The sequence below is a fragment of the Sorex fumeus genome, unplaced genomic scaffold, assembly GCF_029834395.1.
Source record: "Sorex fumeus unplaced genomic scaffold, SorFum_2.1 ptg000063l, whole genome shotgun sequence".
NCBI classification, from domain to species: Eukaryota; Metazoa; Chordata; class Mammalia; order Eulipotyphla; family Soricidae; genus Sorex; species Sorex fumeus.
In genome coordinates this window covers 78151459-78176374 of record NW_026606120.1, presented here as the reverse complement: position 1 = coordinate 78176374, position 24916 = coordinate 78151459, and the positions used below count along the sequence as shown (strand labels likewise).

Sequence of the window (24916 nt, the reverse complement as noted above, 5' to 3'; positions counted from 1 at the left end):
AGCTGCTGACCCGGCTTTCCACAGGGTTTGTGCACCCGCCTTGCAGGCATATGCGCCTCGCGAAGCTGGCTCCCTCCCCGCCAACTCTGGTGCAGAGACAACCCTTCTCCCCTTCTCCAGCCTGAAACCCCCTCCGAAGATCTTGTACAAGTAAAAGCTTTTACAGAGTGAAACTGACTATGTGTGTTGGGAGTGGGGGTGGGGGGCATGGAGTGGACTCCGGTCTTTTGCAAACATCTTTGTTAATCTTTATTAATCTTGTATAAAAATAAGGTCCATGAAGGGTCCCTGGAGCTGGGGCAGGGGTGGGGAGCTGGGGGGGGGGGGTGAGGTTGCACTTTATAAATTACAGGCTAGGCTCCCGCTATGGCTAAGTATGGCTATTGGCGGGACTCGGGTGCTGCATTTAGAGGGAGGGGCTGGCGATGCTGCCCCCATGTGGCAAGATGAGGGTGTGTCCCAAGGCATGGGGGATGGGGGGAACTGCAGAGAGCTGTCCAGGCTTCCTCTCCTGCTCCCCCACACCCCGGAGTCCGTCTGCGTCCATAACAGCTACAGGGTGAGGTCCGAGGTGACCTGTAGTGGGGGTCCTGGGGGCCGCCGGCGAGCACTTCTGCGGCCCGTATCTGATCGGATGTAGGGCTGGTTCCGAAGATCTGTCGGGCAGAAGGAGACACAAGGACTCTTCAGTACAGGAGCCACCATTCCAGGGTATAAGCCGCACCCTTGCAGGGGACCAACTTAGAGGCAGGTGGACAGGGTCAACTTTTGTTCATCAGACTGCACCCCCCACCCTGCACCTCCCGCAGTGCATGGCCCGGGGACGCAGCACGGCTCAGTCCCCCTGTGGCCCGAGTGTGGGCAGCCACAGGGAGCCGAGGCCAGGCCATGCAGGTACCTAGAGTGGCAGGTCCTCTCCCAGGCTGGCCTCACAGAGGAGCCTGGACGTCCGCTTGCCGGTGCGGGCAGTGAAGGGCACTGTCTTGAGCACTGGGGTGGCAGGTGGGGGTAGGAAGAGAAAGGAAAAAGAAAAAGAGGCAGAAAAAGAAGCAAGAAGCAGTGAGGCAGTCAAGCCACCCCCCAACCGCCGGGCTGGAGTGGGGGAGGGTAGATGGAAAGTAGCAGGAAGGACAGACAGCTCAGGGGCAGGACAGGCCCAGACGACCCTCACCTGTGATGATGTCCTCAATGGCTCCGTCCCGGTCACTCTCATAGATGAGGGGCTCCTTCTGCTGCTTCCGTTTCAACTCAGAGATGAGGTCCATCTGTTGCCGCCGGACCTTGGGTGGGGACTAGGAAGGGGGGCATGGGGTTTTCAGCTGCAGATCCCTTCCCCCAGGGCCACCAAGTTCTAGAACACCTGCCTGGTCCCCCCATAGCATGAGGAGAAAAGCCAGACCTTTGGGTGAAGGTGCGAGCCCGAGGCCAGCTCGGAGGCAGCCGCTCACCCTGGGGGCCAGGGACTCCCCTCTACCTGGGGCCATCAGCACTCAGAGGCAGCTACTCACCTTGGAGGCCGGGGGCTCCCCTCTGCCCTGGCCATCAGCACCTGCCTCCTGGGCAGTGGCTTCTTTCTTCCACTGTTCTACTTCCTGCTCAGCTTTCTGAGGGACCAAGGAGGGTTTCCATGAGGGGGCGTCTACCTTTTCCTTTCTGCCCCTACTCCCAGGGACTAAGAACTCCCACAGCCCCCACCCTTCCCAGTGCCCCTGTGGAGAGGCTGAATTGCCCCCTGGGGCTCCAGCTTGCCCACATCATGCACGTACCTTGTAGGCCTTGACGAAGCGGCTGAAGAGGGAGAAGAACATGGAGGGGGATGTGGTCTTGGGGTTCTCTCCGAAGTACTCCACCACAGATTCATAGGCCTCCTGCGGGCACAGCCTATCAGCCCCACCAGCGCACGGCCCAAGAGCCTGACCCCCTTAAAACACTGGTCACCAATTTCTGCTCCTCCAGGCAGGTGTCCCCTCCATCCTGCTTCCCAAGGTGACCCTGCCATGACTCTGCTGCTCCGTCCCCACCTCCAGGGGCCCACCTGAGCCGTCTTGCTGTCTGCCAGCATCTTATCCATGGTGGGCGAGTTGACCCTCAGGAACTCCTTGAGCACCACGCAGTCATCCTGCCGCACGAACTCGCGCTGGGTCAACTCCAGGCCTCGCTGCAGAGCGCGCACGTCCCCAAGGACACTGTCCAGGGACACTGGCAGGTGGGAAAGCAGGAAGAAGCCAGCCATCAGGGGTAGCATTCAACCTAATGACATCCAGGGGTTTCCCTGTCTCCTCCTTAGCCATCGCTGTCTGTCCTCACCCCCACCCAAAGGCGGGGTACCGCCCCTACCTGAGCCCGCCTTGTCCAGGAAGTGCAGTTCCCCATGGAAGCCAGTAAGCTGTGGGTACTTCTCCGCAATGACCTTCACCAGGTAGTGCAACAGCGTCTGCTTCCGGTCAGTGGACTTCATCTCCAGCAGCTGTGGGAGGGCCTATCGTAAGCCACAGACCCTCGGCCAGCCCCCAGCTCCCAGGTCAGGGGTCCCTCCTTGTCTCCCTCACCGCATCCAAACTCTGGAGCCGGAAGCCATAGGCTGCCCCACGCTTGCTACTGTTCATGTAGTTGCCAAAGGCCAGGACGATCTGAGAAAGAGAGGGAAGGGCTCAGCAGAGGCCTGGGGCTAGACGTAGCAATAGCACAAGAAAGAAAGGTGGTGGAGAACAAGCCCCCATGCCCTTCTGCGCTCCTGTGCTGATGGCCTGTGTACATGTGGGAAACAGGTAGACAGGAGTGACTTGCATAGCTAACACCATGGCACACCCGACTCTGCCCCCATACCTTGTGACCCACGTCTCAGGCTGTGGGGTCAAGGCCTTTTAACAACCTCAAGGGACCCTCTGAGACTCCAGAGAGTTGGATGCGCTGTTAATCTCAGCAATCTTCAAAGGGGTCAGCCCTCAGCCAGGACTTCAGGTACCTTGTTGTTCTGGAGGGTTTTTTTTTGTTTTTGTTCTGGGGGCACACCCGGTGATACTCAGGGGTTACTCCTGGCTCTGCACTCAGGAATTACTCCCGGAAGTGCTCGGAGAACCATATGAGATGCTCGGGATGGAACCCAGGTCAGTCGTGTGCAAGGCAAATGCCCTCCCTGCTGTACTAGTGCTCCAGCCCCTCAGGTACCTTATCGAACACACAGTCCCACCCTACCTCTCTGCTTTGTCCTGAGCTTGTATGGGAGAGGCAGGAATTAATTTGCTATAACCTAGACGTGCGGGTAGGTCCAGGACAGAACACACAACAGGCAAGGTGTCACGGAGGGGACTCTTGCCTTCCGGGTCTCACCTCCAGGATCTGGCGGAGTTTGTCAGAGGACTTGATGGACATCGAGGCTGCAATAATGGCGTTCAGTTGCTAGGGATGGGACGTGGGAGGCAAACGTAAGTTGGGGTGGGATGGGGGGCAACCCTCGGAGAAGGCTGAGCTATGCTCCCAGATGCACTCGGCTTTGGGTCCACAGGGGGCTAGTCTTGCTCTGTCTGCCCACAGGTCCCAGGCTGTCCCCGCCTACACCACCCTTTCGGCCCCACCCATGCCTCTTGCCCCGCCCACACCTGCCTTGCCCCGCCCACACCACCCTGTCTGCCCCGCCCACACCGGCATGAGCAGCTGGACTGTCTCCGGGAAGCTGCCCAGGAAGGTGAGCGTGGCCATGCGCTCAGACAGGCGAGGGATGCGGCTGAAGCGCAGCATGAACTGGTCTTCCTCCGACAGCTCCTTCATTGGCCTCTGCTCCCGCTCGAAGCGGGCGATGAGGCTGCGCTCATATTCTGTGGGCAGGAAGCGGGTGAGCAGCTCCAGGAAGTCCAGGCCCAGGACTTGTAGGTCATACCTGGGGGAGACAGGGTAGAGCAGCTCTCACTCCACCCCCACGAGTTCTTGAAAGCAGCATCACCCACCCTGTTCCTTGAAAATTTCCTGCGTCAAGAGGTAAGAGACAGGGAAGCTGGGGGCCAGGAAGCCTGGAGTCCGCATCGCATTATGCGTCATTGGTGCAGGACCAGCTGTCAGTGCTGGGCCTGAGTCCTGGTAGGTGGGCGAGCAGGCAAAACACTCCACCCTCCTCCCTCAGCGGGATTGGTTGACGCCGGCTGGACACGGGGCTATAACTGAGGTGTTCTTTCTAGCAGCTGCCTGCTGACCCTGGTCCAGCTAAGGGCCCCAGCAGTTACTCACATCTCGATGGCCTGGCAGATGCGGTCAGCCCCCAGGTTGCCCTTGCGCAGAGTGATGGCCAGGTTCTTGGCCCGGTTGGCCTCGATGAGCGTGGCCTGGCTGGGGGCCTTCTGGGCTGCCTTGCCCTTGAGAGCACTGATATCCAAGCTGGGCCCTTGGGACTTCGTCTTGAACTGTTCCTCGAAGTCACTCATGTCCAGCTCCTGAGGACACAGGGAGAAGAGCTGGGGCAGGTGGCATTGGTCTTTCCAGGGAGGACGGTGCTCCGTGCTGGAGCCACAGCTCAGTCTGGAGGAGGCCACCAGCTGAGAAACAAGGTCCCAGAAAGGAAGAGGCCAGACTGGGCACAGAGACACCCCTCTATCCCTCTGCAGGGACGGAACGGGGAGCTCGGGGAGTCTGGAGGCTGTCACTGGAGCATCTAAGAGCTGCACTCGGGGTGCCTCCAGCCCCTCCCTGTGTGCCTCTGTCCTTGAAGATGATCAGAGCCTAGGACATAAACAGCCCGTGCCCACCCCCATCCAGGGTCCTCCTTGCTGCCCACGGCAAGGGCCACTGACCTGAAGCACCTTCTCATCATTGAGCTCGGTGAAGACGGTGCCTGAGATCTGGTTGGGTTTCAGAGCAACCCAGTTTAAGAGGGGCATCCTGAACTTGGTCTGGATGGGCTTCTTGGCCTTCATGCCTGAGACAAGGAGGGACCAGTGAGCAGGGAGTGGGGTACTGGGGAACCAAGGTCTTGGGAGGGCAGGCAGGAGGTCCCCAAGCAGCGGGACGCAGGTGACAGACAGGTCAGAACCACTCACTGCATCTCCCCCAGCCCCAATGGGATAGTCAGCTTACCTGAACCCACGTCTGCACTGTCATCCGAGGGTCCTCCTGGAGGCGGTGGGGGTGGGGGAGGCACTGGCCCATCTGTTCCCAGAGGTGGAGGGGGTGGCGGAGGCAAATCTCCCGGCAGAGGCGGAGGTGGTGGGGGCTCGAGGCTGCCTGGGAGAGGCGGAGCCGGTGGGGGTGCCAAGGAGGGGGCGTCTTGCAGTGGTGAGGAGACACCAGGCAGTGGAGGCGGGGGCGGGGGCGGGGGCGGCGGGGGTACAGCTTCGGGAACTGGCTGTGCCTCAGGCAGAAGATCTGAGGAGTGCAAGAAGCGGGGAGGGGGTCAAGAAGGATGTCAGCGTCTTAGTTCAGGTGGTCTCCACGCATGCGCATGCGCACGGGACCCCCTTTCCCAGCCACCTCACCTACCTGGGTCACGCCCATACCCCCCCCCACCTACTTCTCCCCACTCTCTCCACCCAGGATGTCCTTTGGCTCGTCCTCTAAATCCCGGTTCCCCACCCCCACCCCACCCCACCCCACCCCACCCAGCTGGAAGCTTGGAAGCTTCTGCGTACCTGGGCTGGGGGAGCCGGTGGGCACCCCCGGAGTCGGAGTCAGAGTCGGGGCATCGCTGGGGCTGGGAGTTGCCAGAGCTACCGGGAGGATCTCGATGGAGACCGCATCTCCCGGCCCCCGCAGGATTCGGATTAACCCCTTCTCCTCCAGCTCCTCCACCTTGAGCTCCAAGGCCGAGGGCCGCGCCAGGGCGGGGACCGACACTTTCTCGGGCTCCGGGGCACGCCTGGAGGCCCCCAAAGACGCGGACGCGGTGAACCGCTCCTGGATCCGGGAGAGAGGTGAGTGGGCACGGGCGAGCCTGGCACAGAGCCCCGTCCTCCCGCCGGGCTCCCGCTGGTGTTGGGGGGGGGGCAGGAAGGGTGCCCGCCCCGGCCCCCCAGCCTCACCCGCAGCGTCTCCAGCTCCTTGCGGGCATGGCTCAGCTGCTTCTCCAGCTCCGCGATCTTGGCCATGGATTCGTTCTCCGCGTCCCGAAGCCGCTCTGTCAGCTGGGGGACCGGCACATGGTGAGCTCCCGCCCGCGGCCGGGCACTGGCACCGCCGCTGAGGGGGCGGCCGCCGGCGCGCCCGTCCGCAGGGGCCCTGGGGGCGGCTTCCGGCGGGGCGGGCGCCCGAGCCCGAGCGAGCGCGGCGGGTGCGAGTGCAGGTAGGGCGCCGCGGAGGCTGGGGGATGGGGGGGCGGCCCGGGACCCCGACCCCACCCAAGTCGGGGCGGGTCTGAGCCCGCCCGGGGCGGGGCCTGAGCCGCTGCTGGGGGAGGGTACGGCAGGGCTGGGTTCAGGGGCCAGTGAACCAGACGCCCCCCAAGGTCAGGATCTGGATGGGGGCGACTCCCAGGCCGGCACTCACCTGGCTCACTTGCTCCTGCAGTTCCTCCATGTGCTCCAGCACCGCGTTCTTGGTCTCCGTGTCTTCCAGCAGTGTCCCCACGTCAAAAACATTGTCCAGGTACGCCTGGATCTGCACCTGCAGCTTATCGCTCTCCGTCAACTTCAGCTTCTGTGTGGGTCGGAACCAGCAGCATGTGGCTGCGGCCGGGTCGGGTCTTCCCTGTTCCCCCATCACTTAGCCCGCTGCTTTTCATTGGGATATAATTCACTATTTTAGCTATCTCAACCGTGTGTTTGTGTGTGCGTGTGTGTGTGTGTGTGTGTGTGTGTGGTGGGGGGCAGGAGGAGGTGGTGTCTGGAATTGACCCAGGACCTTGAGCCGCATCCCAGCATCAAAATTCACCATGTTCAAGCCCATGAGTGTTTGGTATATTCATAGGTTGTATGACTAGCATCACTGTTTTTTCCCAGAACACTCATGTCATCCAAACGACCTAACAGCCACTCCCCATCTTCTCTGCCCCCAACTTGTGACAACCCACAATCTACTTGTGTCTGATCTCTTTCACTGAGCACAGTATTCAGGGGTTTTGAAGAATGTTTTATTTGGTTTTCGTGGGGGAAGGGGGTTGCAGGTGGGGCTTGGACCACACCAGACAGTCCTCTGTGCTCAGAGGTCACTCTTGGTGGGTTGAGGGACCCTATGGGGTGCTGGAAATTGAACCCACTGGCTCAATCAAAGTGATGATGGCTGCATGCAAAGCCAGCACCCTGCATGCTGTTCTATCTCTCCTGCCCCCACATTTCCTTTTTCAGAGCTGAGTAATATTCCATCAAAGGCCTCTTTCACCCTAGCCTGCTTCTCACCTTTTGTTAGGACTTTCATGGAGTTAAAGAAATAGTGCAGGGTTTAAGGCGCTAGCCTTGCATCCCATGGACCACTGTTTGACCTCGTGTACCACATAGGGTCCCCCAGCATCACCAGGGTCACTTCTAAGTATAGAGCCAGGAGTAGCCCCTGAGCACTGCTAATTTTTTTTTAATTCATAGTAAGACTGGCTTGGAGCTGGAGCAAGAACACAGTGGGGAGGGGGCTTGCCTTGCACATGGCCAACCCAGGTTCAATCTCAGGCATCCCATATGATCCCCTGAGCACCACCAGGAGTAATTTCTGAGTGCAGAGCCAGGAGTAACCCCTGAGCACCACCGGGTGTGGCTCCAAAACCAAACTAAATAAATAAATAAAGACTGACTTCCCAAAATGCAATCCCAAAGGCCCCCTCCTCCAGGAAACCTCCTGAAATAATCAAGTATGAACTCTGCAGCAATTTTCCTTGTTCTGTTCTGGCTGGGCTGGAAAGTAGCAAAAACCCCTTTCCTAGGCAAGGAACTTCTTCATGGCCTGGACTGTCCAGCCTGAGCCAGCTTTCTCTGTGCCCTCCATCTCTGCACACCCCCAGAGGTGCTCCCATCAGAGTCCCCATATGCAGATGGTGCTCCAGGGGCCCCTCGAGCCTGTCCCAGTGCCTGCAACAAAAGCTCCAAGCATGGAGGTCTTAACGAGTGCAGGCACTGCTGTCTCCAGACCGTCATTAGCGTTTTCTGCCTTTCTCCCCTTTCACAGATGGGAAAACTGAGACGAGAGAGAAGAAACCATTCAAAGTCACATGGGTTAGTATGGGGCAGAAACAGGACTGGAACCCAGGTCAGTCTGACTGCCGCACCCCCGCTGCTGACCAGTGACCTGTACTTTGCAGTGAGGTAAGTCTGGGCAGGGGCGGGGTGCAGGGCTCACCTCCAGGTAGAGGTCCAGGCCCAGGTGCGTGAACTCATACTGCAGGAAGACCCTGAAGTTCATGTTCTCCACCGAGTGCACCACAATGTTGATGAACTGCATGCAGGCCACCTGGGGGCAGGGACCAGTGCCCGGCTGTGAGCCTCCTGTGGGGTTCCAGGGCCTTCCACACTGCCCACGTGCATCCCGGAGCCTCCTCCCACTCTTTCCCTCTCTTTCCCTCATCTCCATCCCTCACCTTTAACCCTGTCCAAACTGCCCCACATGGGCAGGAGCAGAGCCCAAACCCAAGAGTGGTCCTGTCCCCCACCCCTCCTCCCCCCCCCCCCGCCCCCCAGGCTCACCATGAAGTCAATGTTGCTGTCCTCATTCCGGAAATACTCCATCAGCTTTTCAAAGCGATGCTGCTCCCCGCACACCTGGTGGGAGGCGGTGGGGGGGGGGGGGCGGCGGTGTGACTGGCCCTGAAGCTCCCTGACACATTCCCTGCCACCCGCTGCCTCTCAGGCTCCTCTGTGCAATACAGGAGGCACAGCCTCCTTGTCCACTCCAACCTGCCCCCCCCCCACACACACACCCCATCTCTTCCCCATCACGCTTAACCCCCACCCCCGCTGCTCCAGCATCCTGGCACCTTCCCACCTGCGGGGCAAGCACCTAGGCCAGGTCCTGGCTCACTCGGGGGCTCCTGACCCCCTGCAGCTCCCGCACACCTGATACCCTTCGCCTGGCAGAGATCACATTCCCACGCTCTGCAATCGGCTTACTCTCAAATGTTCCTGGTCTGTCTTCTCCCCCTTCTTTGTCTCTTTTGGAGACCCAAGTATCACCTTCCCTTCTCCATCCCAGGCTGCCCAAACCTGCAATACTTACAGGCCCGCCCAGCACCCCTCCCAAGTCCACCTCACAGGCCCCAACTGCCAGCCCCAGTTGAGGTCCAGGCCGCACTGGATTGGGTGTGGGTGCTCCAATACCTCCTTGAAGTTGTCGAAGGCCGCCAGGATGATGTCATGTCCCCCCCGCACCAGGCACACAGCTGCCAGCAGCTCCAGCACCAGTGCCTTGGTTCTGGGGAGAGGAGAGGGGCAGGTTGGCCTTGGAGAAGGGGCAGGCACAGCACCAGAGGGGTGAGGGCCGGGGAGGGGCCGGGGAGCAGCCATGGCCCCACTGAAGAGGTGCTGGGGTGACGGGCCTCAGGAGGAAGGAGGGATCTGCTGGGGGAGGAGTTCCTGAGCGACAGTCTCGAGCATCGGGGATCAGGTCAGAAGCAAGCCCAGATGTGAGGAGATGCTGGGGACTTCTGCCTCACCTGGGGTTCTTGTTATTCAGGCTCAGGGCGATCTCGTTGACGCAATAGGGGTGGTTCATGATGAGGCTGAAGCCAGTCTACAGAGAGAGGGGAGTCAGCTCCTCCAGGCCGACCCCCACCCCCCAGCTGCCTGCTGGGCTTCCCCAGCCTTGGGGCTGGGCTGTTCTAGTCTCTCTCTGGACTCCAGCTCACTAAGTTTTTTTCCATACAACCCTGATTCGCCACGGTGTTTCTTCCTTTCAAAGGCCTTTAACGCAAGTTGGGGGGTGGAGGGGTGGGGGGGACCCTGCCCTGGGGGCCACAGCCCACCTGGTAGTTCATGATGGCTCTCAGGCACATGATGCACACATGCACATCGTCCTTCTGGCTGACGATGCGCGAGTTCCGCAGGGTCTTCCTGCTGTGGGCTGGGGTCATCCTGGGGAGGGCAGGCGGGGGCCAGAGGCATCAGCGTGGTGGTTCCCCAACCCTACCTCCACGCAGAAGCCTCCTGAGGAAGTCAAGACCACACGTTTGTTTGGTTTGGGGGCCAGAACAACCCGGCAGTACTCAGGGGTTACTCCTGGCTCTGCACTCGGGAATTATACTCCTGGTGAGCTCAAGGGGTCATATGGATTGCAGGGGATGAACCCGGGTCAACCTTGTGCAAGGCAAACACCTCACCTGCTGCACTACCTCTCCGATCCAAGAGGGCACATTTGGAACCTCAGGTCCCTCTGCTTGCCACGCCCAACCAAAGGGGACAGGCGAGGGCAGCAGGGCTTCCTTGCTCCCAGGAGACCAGGGGGCAGGGGATGTGGCTTGGCTGGAGCTCCACCCTCACGGGGACAAGGGGTGTGGCTTGACTGGAGCTCCACCCTTATGGGGACAGGGGCGTGGATTGACTGAAGCTCCACCCCCAGGGGCAGGGTGTGGCTTGGCTGGAGCTCCACCCCCAGGGGGAGGGGCCGTGTGCTCGCCCACCCGTAGGGGGTGCTCGCAGCCCCGGGTGCGGCTTCTATCCTGAGCCAGCACTCAGACAGAAGGCGGGGTTCACATCCCACTCACCCTTTACTAGCCGGGACTCAAGCTCCCTGTGCCTGGGTGTCCTCATTTATAAAATAGGCACCGTGACAGCCGCCCCTCCCCAGCGGGGTTTCGGGGTGTGTGAAATGACTTAGAGCAGGGCCTGTGCGCGCGTGCTCACTAAGGCTGCTGAAAGGTCGGGTTTTGTCATCAGCGGAGAGCTGCCAGTCGTGACTGCCACGCGGCTCCTCGCATTCTGTCGCATTTCCAAGGCTGCTAGGCCCCACCTCCTCCTCCCACTGCCTGCCTGCCTGCGCCATGCCCTTCTCCCATCCTTAGGCCTCCCGAGTCTTGGCTCATGCTGTCCCTTCGGCTGAGAACGCCTTTCCTGCGCCCTGGCGCTGCCTGCAAGGTCCACACGCACCTGCTCGCATGCACGGTCCCCAGAGGGAAGGGGCTGAGGGGGAGGCCTCCTGGGGGCGCGATCCACAGCAAATGCTCAGAAATGTTTGTTAGACAAATGAGGACTCAAGAAACACGCTGTGGATGTTTGGGGGTACCACATGCAGTTGATCCCCTGGACCCCAACAGGCAAGGGGCAAAGGTGAGGAGCACCCAGGGGGTCCCGGGCAGCCTCTTCTCTCCCCCACCTCTGCGCGGAACGCCCTAAGTCAAAGCTGCATACCTCACCCGGCCCCCAGACATGCACCTGCCCCAAGGCGGGTACCTACCGGGGCGATGGGGGGCACCTGGAGGCCGCACAGGAGAAAACAGGGAGTAGAGGGTTAAAGAGGGGCCCCACCAACCCAGAAATCCCCTCCTGAACCCAGACCCACCTGGACTCCAGCCCAAAGGTCTCAATGCCCCCCATCACTCAGCCCTGTGTGATTCCGACCCCCGAGGCCAGCGTGGGGGCTGGCTAAGTGTCCCCGTGCCGTGACACCACAGCGCCACGTACTTGATGGTCAGATGGCGAGTCTTGGGCTGAGGGGTCAGGGTGGGGGATGGCCCCTTGGTGAGGTCCTCCACCGACTGCTCCAGCGGCTTGCTCTTCTCCGAGCCAGGCGCCCCATTGTCAGTGCTCTCCATGTCATACCTGTGAGAGGGGGGTCCCGGGGTCACAGGGCACCTCAGGGCGGGTGGGGAAGGGGGAGACCAGGGCAGAGGAGGAGGTGGAGGTCCAGCACTGCGCTGGCATGGCCAGAGGAGGCAAGCAGTGGTTCAGCTCCCAGGGGCCACCCAGGCCACGTCCCTCCTGGCCCCTCCGAATACTAGTGGGGAGCAGGGTGGGGGCTCTGGGGTGGCGGGAGGGCCCAGGCTTACGTGACGGAGCACTGGGCGAAGGCCAGGTAGTCCAGGAGCACTTCCAGGCCCTGGTTCTCCTCGTTGAGGAACTCCTGCACCCACCTGCCAACATGAGTTCCTTGACTTCCGCCCATAGGAGGCGCTGCCCAGCAGACACCAAGCTCGCCACGTTGGGTGCTTCCCCCGCTCCCCCCCTCCCCCGGGGCAGACAGCAGCCCGCTGACCCCTGGGGGTGCCCGGGCTCAGGCAGGACCCACAGCCCAGCCCTGTCTCTGAGCAGAGGCCGACGGCGGGAGGAGAGGAGCAGTGAGGGGAGGCCTCTGAGCCCCCAGATCTCTCCTGGCCGCCTAAAATATTCTGCTCCCCAGAACTCTCCTGATCCCCAGAGTTTCCTGCCCCCCCAGATCTTTCCTGGCCTCCTAAAATGTTCTGCTCTCCAGAGCTCTCCTGACCCCCAGAGCTCTCCTGGCCCCCTAGAACTCTCCTGGGCCTCATGTCTTCCTAGGCCCCTTCCCTCAGGCCAGGCTTACCCGATGTGGTTTGTCCTCAGGGAGATCTCCAGCTCCCGAAGCACCTGAGTGGACTCCTGGACTCGCCTCTTGAACTGGGGGCCAAGAACAGAGCCATCTGGAGGGGGAAGTACCATTCTCCCACAGGCCCCCCCAAGCCCAGTGGCAGCAGCCAGCAGCTCCTGCCCTCCTCCCATAACTGGCCTTTCACGTGGCCTCCCACACCTCAGCACCTCCACATGCCTGCCCACTCAGCCTCAGCTGCGCACACACTCTGGGGCACACACAAACACAGGACAGACACTGGGACTCACACCCTCAGGGACAGACACTGGGACTCACACCCCCAGGCCTCACACCTCCGGAACAGACACTGGGACTCACGGACCCCAGGACAGACACTTGGGGCTTTGACCAGGCACTCAGACCCTCATAGTGCACACACAGTCCACACGCTGGACACCATGGGCACACCCAGCCCACGAGCACCCTGTGCCTGTAGCACACAGGTATGGTGAGCTGTGAGAGCACAAGGCTCCATTCACCCCTCACACACACACCGCAGCATGAACACACGCTCACACCTGCACACACACCCTCCCCTGCGCACACACACATGCACACACTCACCTGCACATACATCTGTACACTCACACTTCCACACACACAGCTGCACAGCCACTCCTGCACACACTCTCCTCTGCACACACACCTGCACGCACTCACCCCTGCACATACGCCCTCACTCACCCCTCACAGACACCCTCACCCCTGCATACTCATTGTCACACCCACAACACTTACATCTGTGCCACACCCTAACACCTCCACACACTCACACCTGCACTCATCCTCACACCTGCACACACTGTCACCCCTGCACACACTCACCCCTGCACCATGTCACACCTGCACACACACCCTCATACTTGCACATACTCCCTCCCTCACACCTGTACACACACCCTCCTACCTGCACACACTCACTCACACCTACACAGACCTGCACACACATTTACACCTGTATACACATGTGCACACACTGTCACACCTCACACACACACCCTCACTCACACCTGCAGACACACCTGCATGCACTCTTGCACACACTGTCACACCTCACACACACCCTCACTCATACCTGCACACACACCCTCACACCTGCACACACACACCCTTACACCCCCTTACACTTATCCACATACACACCTCATACATGCACCCACACAAGCCTATAGAAAAGCTTGTACACACAGTTACTCCAGTTGCCCAGGGTTTGGAAGGTGCAGAGGGTCACAGGAAAAGGGGCAGACATACCCCCAGGTTGGACATCCAGTCAGTTGCCACCTTTCGACTGACACCCCCAGTCTCCAGGTAGCTCTTCAGCTTCTGGATATAGGCAGTAGGGGGATTCTTGACCTGGAAGCGCTCCTGGGGAAACAGAGGCATGGACAGGGACCAATCAGAGCTTGGGGTCCCCTCCTCGGCTCTGACCAACCGTGTCAGGCTCTCTTCAGTCCCCAAAGTGTGCCCGAGGGAAGCGGGCATTTCTAGCTGTTCTCCAGGTGCCTGGGGCCAGCGTCCCACACAGGCTTGCCAGGACTTGGAGGGTCCGTCCTGCCGGACACCCCATCTCCACACTGGGGCCCTGCAACAGGCCACTAAGTAGCGGCCCTCCCCCCTGAAGGCCCCCATAGTGCAGAGTTGAGAGAGCACTCTGGGGGAACTGCAGGGAGCACCGGCTCAGGGCCCCTTCCCAGGCTAGCCCAGTGTCCCACCCGCCTGCATGTCACAGAGCAAATCCTGACCCCAGCTCTGGCTCCAGGAGCCTCCTCATTGCCCCCGTATCCCTAACCCAAACCCCTCGGATAAACCCCAGCAGCCGCCTCACCCTCCCATACCCCCTAGGCCATTGAGCTCCCAAACTGAGATGCCAGACACAGCAGAGTGACTCCGCCCAGCGCCAATGAGGCTGCCCCCCTCCGAGTACTCCCCCGCCCCCAGCCTGCTGCCCACTCATGCTCCCATCTCGGTCCATTAGCCAGAGCCAGAGCCCCGCCAGAGCTCCCAGGGGAGGCCCCTGAGCCCCAAATCCCCACCCTCGGCCGCCACAGCCACGCCCGCCTGCCTCTGCAGAAGCCGGCGGCTGGGCCCCCGCCACCACCATGGACAGCGGCTGGGCACGAGGGCAGGGGGGCCAGCCCTGCTGCCAAGTGGGGTGCTGTAGGGAGCCCCTCCAAGCCTGGCAGGAGGACGGGGTCCCTGCCCCTTGCTCCACATCCCCACGGGAAGACCCCAGCCTGGACCACCCCCTCACCCCCAGACTGAAGTGTGTCCCAGGCTGCTCCCAGATCCCACCCTGGGGAACCCAGCCCTGCTCATGATCCAGAAGGCCCCGGGAACACCTGAGGTCTTTCTTTGGAGGTTGGGGTCTCCCACAGAGCCTCCATGGGTGGGGAGATTCCCCGGAGCTTTGGGTGACATTGGCAGCCCCCTCGGGCCAGGGGCTGGTACCCACCTGGTCGCAGATGAGTTCCCACTTCTTCTCATTGTCATACTGGCTCAGCAGCTGCACCTTGTCTGGCGGTAGGTTCATGCAGCTCTGGGGAGAAAAGGAGAGGGTGAGACCCCCAAGGGCACGCTGCTGGAGGCTCCTGGGTGAGACCCCTGCAGGTCACCCTGGTGGGGGGTTCCTGGGTGAGACCCCCCCACAGGTCACCCTGGTTTGGGGGGCTCCTGGGTAAGACCCCCACAAGTCACCCTGGTAGGGGGGGTTCCTGGGTAAGACCCCTGCAGGTCACCCTGTTGGGTGGGGGTTCCTGAATGAGACCCCCACAGGTCACCATGGTGGGGGGATTCCTGGATGAGACGCCCACAGGTCATCCTGGTAGGGGGGCTCCTGTGCCCCAAGGGGAGAGGGCAGAGGCATTATCAGGACACCACAAAGACTGTCATACGGAGGAGCCCCAGCCCCCCACCACCCCCAGGGACGAGCCTCAGCTGGTGAGAAGACCCAGGCCCAGCGGGGGGCTCTGGGTGCTGGTTGGTGACACCGGTCATGCTGGTGCCTCTAGGCGGGGCTGTCACTCACACCCACCCGACTTCCTGGGCCTCGACCCTGGGCCCATCTCCCCACTGGGCTGGGGTGCCAGGTGCGGGCAGGACCCCAGCCCCCTGCATGAGTCTCACACCGACGTCGGGGAAAGCAGGTGGCCTTACAGCTGGGGGCTCTGGGGAGCCCACAACAAACCCACCCAAATGCAAGTGAGTGAAAGGTCCCGTGAGGGGTGCTCAGGGCTGGGCACACGGGGCTGAGTGGCAGCCCACGGGGTTGGGGGCAGAGAATCCACCCCAGGGCAGGCACAGGCCATCCAAGTTTCACAGTCTCAGGGTTCCCTGCATCCCCAGACTCAGTACAACTCCAACAGACCCAGAAGATGACGCCAATTCACTGCAAGCCAGTACCCATCTCCTGCTTTAGGGGGATCCAGGCGTCCCCAGCGAGCCCCACACTCTGATGGCCCAGTCCAAGGCCTGAGGTCACAGCTGGAGGCGAGGTGGCCACACCCCTGGACGCTCCTCAGCTTCCTCTCTGGGGCGCTGGGCCTAGATGGAGGGCCCTAGCCCGACTTCACCCCAAAATCACTGCCACAGGTCAGTCCCAGACAACAGGAAGCTGGTGCTCTGGGCCCCTGTTGCCCAAACTTCCGCTGGGCCCCCTGAGAGGTGGAGCCCAGCTCCCAGGCCCCCCAGCCTAGCTGCAGACGCCGTCATCCCGCCCCCATTGCGCAAGGAACAGATTGAGAAACATCTGGGAGGGGCGGCTCCACCTGCCAAGGGCAGCGGGGAGCTCCTGAGGGCACAGGCCTGGCAGGGGGCTAGCGGGCAACCAGGAGCTGGGGGGCACAGGCCTTTCCTCTCCCTCTCCTCTCTCCCTCTCCTCCCTCTCCGTCCTTCTCTTTCCCCTCTCCCTCTCTCTCCCTCTCTCCCTCTCTATCCTCCACTCCTCCCCTTACCCCTCCCGTCTCTCTCTTCCTCTCCCCTCTCTCTGCCCTCTCCTCTCTTCCCACCTCCATCCGGTCTCTCCAGGTCCAGCACCATCCCACAGGCCCCGGGATGGACTGGGCAGGCAGTGAGAGGCCTGCGGAGGGCGGAATGGGGGATGTAGAAGGACAGGGATGGCTGACCGCAGCTGGGAGGTTTAGAGGAGTGGACTCTCCACCCTGTTCCTTCTGGGCCTTCCCCACCCGGGGAAGTGACACTTTGAAAGGCCACCAGGAACCATCACGATGGCCCCGAAAGCTTGCAACCCCCCGCCCTGGGATACCCTCCTTCACTCTCACTGGTGCCAGCACAGATGTGCTCAGCGACCCCCCCAAGGTTAGGAGCGGGCACAGGATTGGGGTGCAGGCTGGCACTGCACCCTGGCCCCGCCCAATCCTGGGGTGGGGACCCCTCGCTGGCCCCTCAGCCCCTTCCCCACACAGCCTTCTCAGGGCCCTGACTGCACGCCCGCCTGCCAGACAGGCTAAATTTAGGCTCGGAAATCAGAATAGCTCTGACAGCGCTGAGCACTAATTAGCAGCTGCTCTGGGCTGTGCCCACCCAGAGATGGACCCCGGGGAGCCAGAGCCGTTCACTTGGGTGGGGGTGGGTGAGGCCAACACAGAAAACAGGGTCAGACCCCGCCGCCAGCCCCCAGTCAACCAGGAGGACTGAGGCTGGGAGAGAAGGGGGTGCTGACTGCGCTCAGGGGGCCCAGGTGAGGACACCTGCTCCAGGGACAGGGGGGCAGCTGTGACTGAGCCCTCTAGGTGGACTCAGGACCCCCGATCCATGCCCTCTGGGCCCCCAGCCTCCTCCAGGCAAGGTAGTTCCCTTGTGCCCCACTGGACCCTGGAGCACAGCCTCCAACTGCGGAGGGCAGTGGGAGCACGGAGAGCAGACCCGCCAGCAAGGATTACTGTGCAGTTCATCTGTTCACTGGTCTGGGTACAGGGGTGTCTCCCGGGGATGCTCAGGAGCCCAGGGTGCAGGGTGGGTCTCTCCTGGCAGTGCTCAAGGGCCCGAGGTGCAGTGTGGGTCTCTCCCGCAAGTGCTCAAGGGCCCAGGGTGCAGGGTGGGTCTCTCCCAGCAATGCTCAGGGGCCCGAGGTGCAGGGTGGGTCTCTCCCACAAGTGCTCAGGGGCTGGGGTGCAGGGTGGGTCTCTCCCGGCAATGCTCAGGGGCCCGAGGTGCAGGGTGGGTCTCTCCCACAAGTGCTCAGGGGCCCGGGGTGCAGGGTGGGTCTCTCCTGACAGGGCTGCAGGTGGAGCTGGGCCTCCTGCATGCAAAGTAGTCGAAAGAGTGAGTTCCATCCCAGGCCCCCGCCTCCAAGGTTCCACCCAACCCCGATCCAGCCCTGGGCTGGAGGCTGGGTGTGGGGGAGGGGGGAGGGGAGCAACTTTCAGGCTCTGACCAAGAACAGGAGCTGACCGCATTCTAACTGTTGGAACATGTGGGCTCAATCTCTTCCTTCCTGACCCTCTGTCTCTGGGTGAGACCTCAGACCATCCTGGGTCGTCCCCCCCTACAATGCTGTCCTGGTGTCCCCCGGGGCTGTGCTCATCTGGATGCCCCATGCCCTGCTTGCACACTCACCCCACACCCACCACCCTCACCCGGAAGGCCTTGAGTCCGTGATGGCTGGAACCCAGGCATCAGCTCTGCAGGGGCCCGGGGGCCCCTGATCCCTGACCCCCCCACTTCCTCTGCCCTCTCCCCCAGCTCTGTGTGGCCTCGGCCTTGGTTGCAGAGCTTTCAGCGCTTCTTAAAAAACAATCAATTTTATCCACTTTTAAAATTTTTCCAGTAAATGGATTTTCTGGGGGGAATGGATAGTACAGTGGGTAGGGCACTTGTCTTGCACACAGCTGACCTGGGTTCGATCCCCGGGGCCCCGCCAGGAGTGATCCTTGGGTACAGAGCCAGGAGTAAGGCCTGAGTACCAGATAGGTCTCAAAAACCAAAAGTAATGGGAAAAAGACTCCAGGGTTTATGAGCAACCCCAGGCCCAACGGAGGTGAGGTGCCGAGGCCCTCCTGAGCTGAGCTGCCCCATCCAGACTCAGTGGTCAGGCCTGTAGGAATGCAGGAGACGCTCTATCCCATGCTGTCACACGCTGAGGGTCCCCCCGCCCCCCGAGGCCTGATGTCCCTTAACTCGCCAAAACCCCCACAAACCTACAAAGTAGGCATGGCCATCCACAAATGAGAAATCGAGGCCTGGAGCCATCTAAGGCATCCACCTGGGGTGACCAAGCCTGTAAGAAGATGGGTGCTGAGGGAAAGGAGAAGGGGGTCCCGACCCAGGGGTCTCTGCAGACAGCTGAGCACAGTCCCCTCACCGTCCGTCCGTCCCCCCAGGAACCAAGAACTGCCAGACCCACTTCCTGCCACCCAGCACCCTACACTTCCTGTTGTTGCCCACACTGAGCTCTTACTCACTGGGGAACCCCCCCCACCAGCACCCCTCAGAGGGAAGTGGGGGGCCGCCCCTCCCCGTATGCACAGCCTACCGTTGGTGCCCGGCCCCGCCCCCAGAGGTGGGCCTCCTGGTGGTTTCCGGTGCCAGGCAGCCCTGGGCTGGGCCGCAGTGAGGACAGGACCGGTGGTGGGCTGTGCACCAGGCAGGGGGAACGTAGGTGGCAGGGTGGAATGGTCCTGGTGGTGCTGGTGGAGAGGGTCCCCCTGGTGGGTCTGGGCCTCAAGGTGAAGGCCACCATGGGATTCAGCCCCCTAACTTCCTTGCAGGGGTGTGGGTGGGGCGGGTGCCTCCTCTGAGCCAGGCCTGGTGCTCAGCACTCTTTTTGTTTTGTTGTTTTGTTTTTGGGGGTCACACCCGGTGATGCTCAGGGGTTACTCCTGGCTCTGTACTTAGGAATTACTCCTGGTGGTGTTTGGAGGACCATATGGGATGCCGAGGATCAAACCTGGGTCGGCCGTGTGCAAAGCAAACGCCCTCCCTGCCAGACTACCGCTCTGGCCTCTATTCTTGAGCCCCTCAACTCAGTTCCGTCCCTTTGGGGCTTCCAAGGAGCCTGCCCCAGGAGCCGCCAGGTCGGGTGAAGCCACAGTGAAAGCAGGGCCTTAGGTCCATGGTGAGGCCTCAACTCACTAATTCACTTCCGGCTTCTCAGCTGCTCTAAAAATGATGCATGTGCTCCCCGCTCCCTGCCCAGTGCCTGCCCCCTGCCCTGGGCTCTCCCACCCTGTGCACAGAGGCCGGTGGGGGAAAGGCCTGTTTCCCCCCCAGCACTGACCCAGGTTCGCAGATGGCCCCAGGGACTGCAGCTCCTTCTCCCCTCACTCCCGTCTGCCCCAAGGGTCCCACCCCTCTGCTTGTGTTTTGCTTCCTTTTCCTTCCTCCTGGAAACGGGCTCAGAGAGCGCAGCCTGCCGCTTGGGGTCACCCAGGTGGGAGTGACACAGTGGCCCCCACATCACGCCACCCCAGAGCCCTGGAAGCAGCTCGGTCTTTCCCATGAGTCACGCCACCTTCCCGGGCAGGCGCGGCCTTCCGTGGGGGCCACCCCACCTGCTCCTGCCCATCTCCCCCAGCCGGGTGCCAGCGGGTCCCACATGTCTCTGTGAATCATGCCTCCCACACGCGCGGCCCCCACACCCGTGTCCAGCGGCCGGGCATGTCAGCCACAGCCTAGCCCAGCCCCACACCGCCCAGCATAGCCATGACCTTGCCGGACCTCCACATGAGCCTCCCTGAGGACACCAGACACCGCTGTATGTCCCCAGACTTCACCCGGCCCACCGAGGAGGAGGCGGCCAGCTCCAGAGGCTGCAGCCCTGTCAGACCCCGCCTGGTCAGCCCCAGAGGGACAGGGGCCAGAGGATGGCAGGACCGCCGGGGCCACACCCCGCCCAGCAAGGCCCACATTCCGAGGCACATGCTAAGGGCACCCCAGGTGCCAACCCTCTCCAGGACCTGGAAGGACACAGACGCTGGGCTTGGCCCCCGCAAGGCAGGTTCTCTGAGCCCTCAGCCCCACTGCACCCCTCCACATTGCCGGGGCGGCAGTGGGGGTCCCTGGTTCAACTCTCTCCCTGCCCCACACAAGCCGGGGCACCCCTTGCCCCCAGGAGGGCCGCCTCACTAGCAGCGGGGAGTAGTTCAGGGTCTGGGGATCCTACTCGCCACCAGAGAGGTGAAGGCTGAGCTTAAGGAAGAGGAAGGGATTCCCGGAGCCACGTGGCTGGACCCCGGGTCGGGCTGTGGCTCTCAGGCAGGCTGAAGTGGCTGCTGGGCTAAGCACACGCCCCGTGGGATGAGGCCCTGGGTTGGGTCCCAGCACCACGAAAAGGCTGAGTCCGAGCACCACGAAAAAGCCATCCCCCCACCTTCCCCCAGATGGCTGCGGAGCACCGGAGGTCAGCAGGGGTGCTGAGATGCTCAGCTGGCTGGCTGGCCAGTGGGTCTCACCCCGGCTGCCAGCCCGCGTTCTCAAGCATGTGGGTTGGGTGTGTCCTGCCCACAAGAGAACAGGGGATGGGAGGTTCCCTCCCCAGGAAGCAGGTGTAGGTATAAACATGCTGGGCTGGGCTGTGGAGGGGGGGCCCAGGGGTACCCACTGCCCTACATTCCTCCCAGCCTCCCTCCCGGCTGTTTTAGCACCACAGCCCGAGCTGTCCAGCAGTCCGCCAAGTGGGGTGAAGCCAAAATGGAAGCCGTGTCCTTAGGTCCATGGCGGGGAGCCCTCAACTCACTTCCGGCTCTTCCGGTGCTCTAAATGATGCAGGTGCTCCCTCCCCGCAGTGCTCTCCCACCACCACGCAAAGACAGGCTGGGGGGAAAGGCCTGTGTTCCCTCGAAACTGACTCTGACTCGGGCTCGCAGATGGTCCCAGGGACTGCGGCTCCGTCTCCCCTCGCCCCCATCCGCTCTGCTCGCCGGCTCGGCTCTGCTGGGCCATGGGGGAACAAGATGAGAGAGGGGGCTTCCCCCGAGGGCACCCAGAGCTCCTCCAGACAGCCCCCCCCCCAGCCTTTCTCCCAGGAGAGGCTGCAGCCAAGGTTTCCAGGAACTCTTAGGAGGGGCCTCGGCACATCTGGCAAGTGTGCCCTAAGGACAGGCCTGGGGAGGGAAATGATGTCAGGGGGTGGGGGAGCCCCGGCCCCTTGGCCAGCCTCCGGCCCCCACCCTCAGCCGGCTCACACCAGGCAGGGCCTGGGGGTGCGGGGAAGCACACTTTCTCCCTCTGTTGGCTGGGTCCAGTGGGGGGACGGACCCTCAGGTCATGCTAGGGAAGGAGAACGAGGACCATCTGCAGGGAGAGGAAGTGAGAAAGTGGCCTCCCCGCACTTCTGCCTCCACCGGCCTTCCATCCCGGCTCTTAAGTGCCGGTCCACCCCGCCCAGTCTGGCCCCAAGCCCCCCACCCCAGGACAACGTTTGTGTGTGGTGGGGAGGGTGTTCCCACGCAAGCCTTCCTGACCCTCCCTCCTGCCCCCTCGCCCGGCCCTGAGCCCCCCACCCCAGGACAGTGTGTGTGTGTGGTGCGAGGGGGATCCCACTCAAGCCTTCCTGACGCCCCCTACCCAACCCGAAGCCCTCGGGTGGGGAGGGGAACGCGGATACGGACCCCAGACCACCGCTCCCACATTTGCAGGTCTGACCCCGCTCCCGGCAGCCCAGGCAGCCGGAAAAGCGGCCCGCGGGCGCCTCCACCGGCCCCCCTCGCCCAAGCAGAAATGTCACCCTCGCCGGGCACCGCAGAGACGCGCCCGACCCCGGCGGGGGGCCGGGGACCCCCTCGCCGGCTGCGCGCCCAACTTCCTCCCCGGACATTTCGGAGCCCTTTCGACCCAGGGGCGCAGGGGGAGGGGAGCGTCCTGGGGAGGGAACCGGGCGCAGCAGAAGAAAGTTTGGGGGGGTGAGAGCGGCGCCCCGGGGCGCGGCCGCCGCTCCCCCCGCCGCCCCGGGGCACGGCGGGGCCCGGGATCCCGGGGGCGGGGACGCGCGGCGCGCCCCGCGCGGCCGGGGACACTCACCAGCACCCGGTGGAAGCGCTCCTCCAGCTCGCCGGCCGCGGGCATCGGCTGCTTGGGCGGCGCGGGCGACCTGGGGGGCGGCGCGGCGGGGGTCGCGGGCGGCTCGGCGCCGCCGGCCGCGTTGCCCATGGTGGTCCCCACCCAGCCGGTCAGGCGCCTCCAGCCGCGGAGATCCAGCTTGCCGGGGGCCCGGGGGCGCGGCGGGGCGCGGCGGCGGGGCGGGCGCTCGGCTCAGCGACCCATCGGGGCGGCCCCGGGCGGCGCGGCGGGGGGAGGAAGTGGGGCTCGGGGCGCGGGGGCCGCGGCGGGCCGGGCCGGGGGCAGGAAGCGGCGGCGCGGGCTCCCCCCTCGGCGCCTCTCCAACTTCTGCTGTGGCTCCCCGAGCGCGCAAACCGCATCTCGCCGCCGCGCGCCCGGCCCCGGGGGGCGGGCTGCAGGGAGGGGCGGCCGCGGCCCGGCCGGCCCGGGGTCCAGCCGCAGAGGGGGCGGCCCGCGCCGCTCCACCTGCCCGAGCGCGGGGCCACCGGGCGCGGCTCCGCCGGCGGCGCGCGCGGCTCGGCCGCCGCCGGGTCCTAGAACCGCGCGCTCCGCGCCGCTCCGGGCCGGCACCGCCGGGTCGCCGGGGAGGGTCGCGGCCCCTGGGCCGAGCGGGCAGACCCCCGGGCGGCGGCTGGGGGACCGCCGGAGCCGGCGGCGCAGGGCGCCAGGGCTGCGCCCCCCTTCCGGGTCCCCGACTGAGAAGGTGGGAGCCCCCTTCCAGGCCCCCCACCCCGTGTTTCTCTCCGCCTCCGTTTAGCCCAGAACCGAGCCAAGCACCCGGAGGGGTCCAGCTGCGAACGGGAACCCCGGAGGCCGGTTGGGGCGCAGACCCGGACCCGCGGAGACCCCCGCCCTCGGTCCCACCCCGGGGCTCGTGCCCGCCTGCCCCGGGGCTCTGGCAAGGGGGTTCCCCGGGGAAAGGCCGGCGGCCACAAGCCGGGGCCCGTCGAGGTGGTGTCCAGAAACCGGGGGGCTGGGGAGCTGAGATCGGAGCCGGAACAAGCGCCCCACCCGCCGGGACCCCTTTGCACCCGCGCCCCGCTCTCCAGAGCGAGCCTGCGTCTGGCAGTTACAGAAATACTTCCAGCCTTTCTTGCTTCATCTTCACCGTGGCTGGGGGAAGGTAGGTGCGCTACCCTCATTTCCGAGCCTGGGGAAGTTGAGGCTCAGAGAGGTTAAGTGACTAGCCCAAGGAAAGCGCCTCCCAGGTCCACACTGCGTGGAGCTGCTGGCCCACCCCTCTCTTCCCCGGTGGGAAAGGATCAAGGGCACTCGGGATCTTGGCACACTGCTCCTGTCCCTTGTGCCCCTACTTGATTTGTGGGCATCTCTGTGCTACGGAGGGGTTAATGAGAGAGACCTGGATTTTTTTTCTAGGCCAGCCCAAGGTCCTAAGCTTCCCCACCCTCTCAATAACCAAACCACTGGCAGAGCTTAAACTGGAGCTGGGGCTGAGCTGTCTCCTTGTGAAGACAGACGGCCTTGGGGTGGGTGCCTCTCCCCTGCCACCCCCGCCCCTCCAGGCTGACCTGATTTCAGTCTTTCTGGTGCCAAGGTCACCAGGTGGGTGAGCTACTATGGGGCCACTTATTTCCTGTCCCAGTTGGGCACTGGGAGGTAAAACCAAGCAGGGTCCATCCCCCTTCCCCCTGCCCCCTGCCCTCTCCCCCAGCCTAGGCTGGTCTTGCCCCAGAGATGGACTAGGACCACTTCTTTCCTCCCTCTGTTGTCCTCAAGGGCAGTCAGTCTTTCTCTCCACATACTGCCCTGCTGTGAGCTGGCACTGTCTTTGTTGGGGATTCGATGACAAATGACAAGTGTCCCCAGGGACAGACACTTGACGCTTCTGGGGGGCAAAAGCAGCACTGTTCATGCTCCTCTTGTCCAGAACTACTTTTTTATTGGGGGACTAGGGGTAGGGAGTAGTCAGAGGCTGTTCCTGGCTCTGTGCCTAGGGGTCACTCCTGGCAGTGCTGGGGATCAAAACCAGAGGGCCACGTGCAGGGCAAGTGTCTTTCCCGAGGCAGAAAGCCTGAGCTGGGTGAGGAGCCTCTAATGCAGTAGTTGCCAGGCTCTGCCCGCAGTCCTGGGGGGTGGGGGGGCTCAGGCCCCTGCCAACCACCGTCTCACCAGGCCTAACGGAAATGAGTCTGGGCTGACAGAGCCCAGATGTGGAAAATAGTCAGCTCAGCAAGCCTGCTTTTCCTCTTGTGCTGATCAGAAGCTGTGAGAGACACTTAAAAAAAAAAGAAAATTTAATCAATCGTTGCTTAATAAATTTGGTTGACTTAGCAGGAAGTGTCTTTCCCATCAGGGTCCACAGAGGAGAAAATCCTAGAAGGGATGCTTGGGACCAACTCTTTGGTGAGTCTGTGCTGCCTCCTGCTGGGCATAGGCAGTATTACATCCAAGACAGGGCGCAGCCTGCAGAGGTGATGAGATGAAGTCTGGGTGACATTTCTGG

At 62.8% G+C, this 24916-nt stretch overlaps 1 protein-coding gene across 4 annotated transcripts; it reads right to left on the bottom strand.

The window, feature by feature from the left end:
- Positions 1-225: 225 nt before the first annotated feature.
- On the bottom strand, positions 226-22873 carry FMNL1 (formin like 1). Of its 4 annotated transcripts, XM_056126714.1 has the most exons (28): positions 22414-22868; positions 14891-14974; positions 13690-13803; positions 12394-12467; positions 11882-11965; positions 11517-11654; positions 11290-11307; positions 9863-9971; positions 9554-9630; positions 9219-9312; positions 8589-8663; positions 8245-8355; positions 6469-6618; positions 6006-6107; positions 5616-5880; positions 5065-5352; positions 4782-4906; positions 4222-4424; positions 3643-3877; positions 3331-3399; positions 2550-2630; positions 2338-2467; positions 2036-2199; positions 1767-1868; positions 1509-1604; positions 1172-1292; positions 899-990; positions 534-656 (listed from the first exon to the last, which is right to left on the bottom strand). In XM_056126714.1, exons 1-27 carry the CDS (start codon positions 22540-22542, stop codon positions 899-901), a joined length of 3330 nt encoding a protein of 1109 aa, XP_055982689.1. In that variant the 5' UTR covers positions 22543-22868; the 3' UTR covers positions 534-656. The 4 variants fall into 4 exon arrangements, with proteins under 4 accessions (XP_055982688.1, XP_055982690.1, XP_055982689.1 ...); XM_056126713.1 differs by lacking the exon at positions 899-990 and having other exon boundaries at positions 226-656; positions 22414-22873; XM_056126716.1 differs by lacking the exon at positions 11290-11307.
- Positions 22874-24916: the final 2043 nt, after the last annotated feature.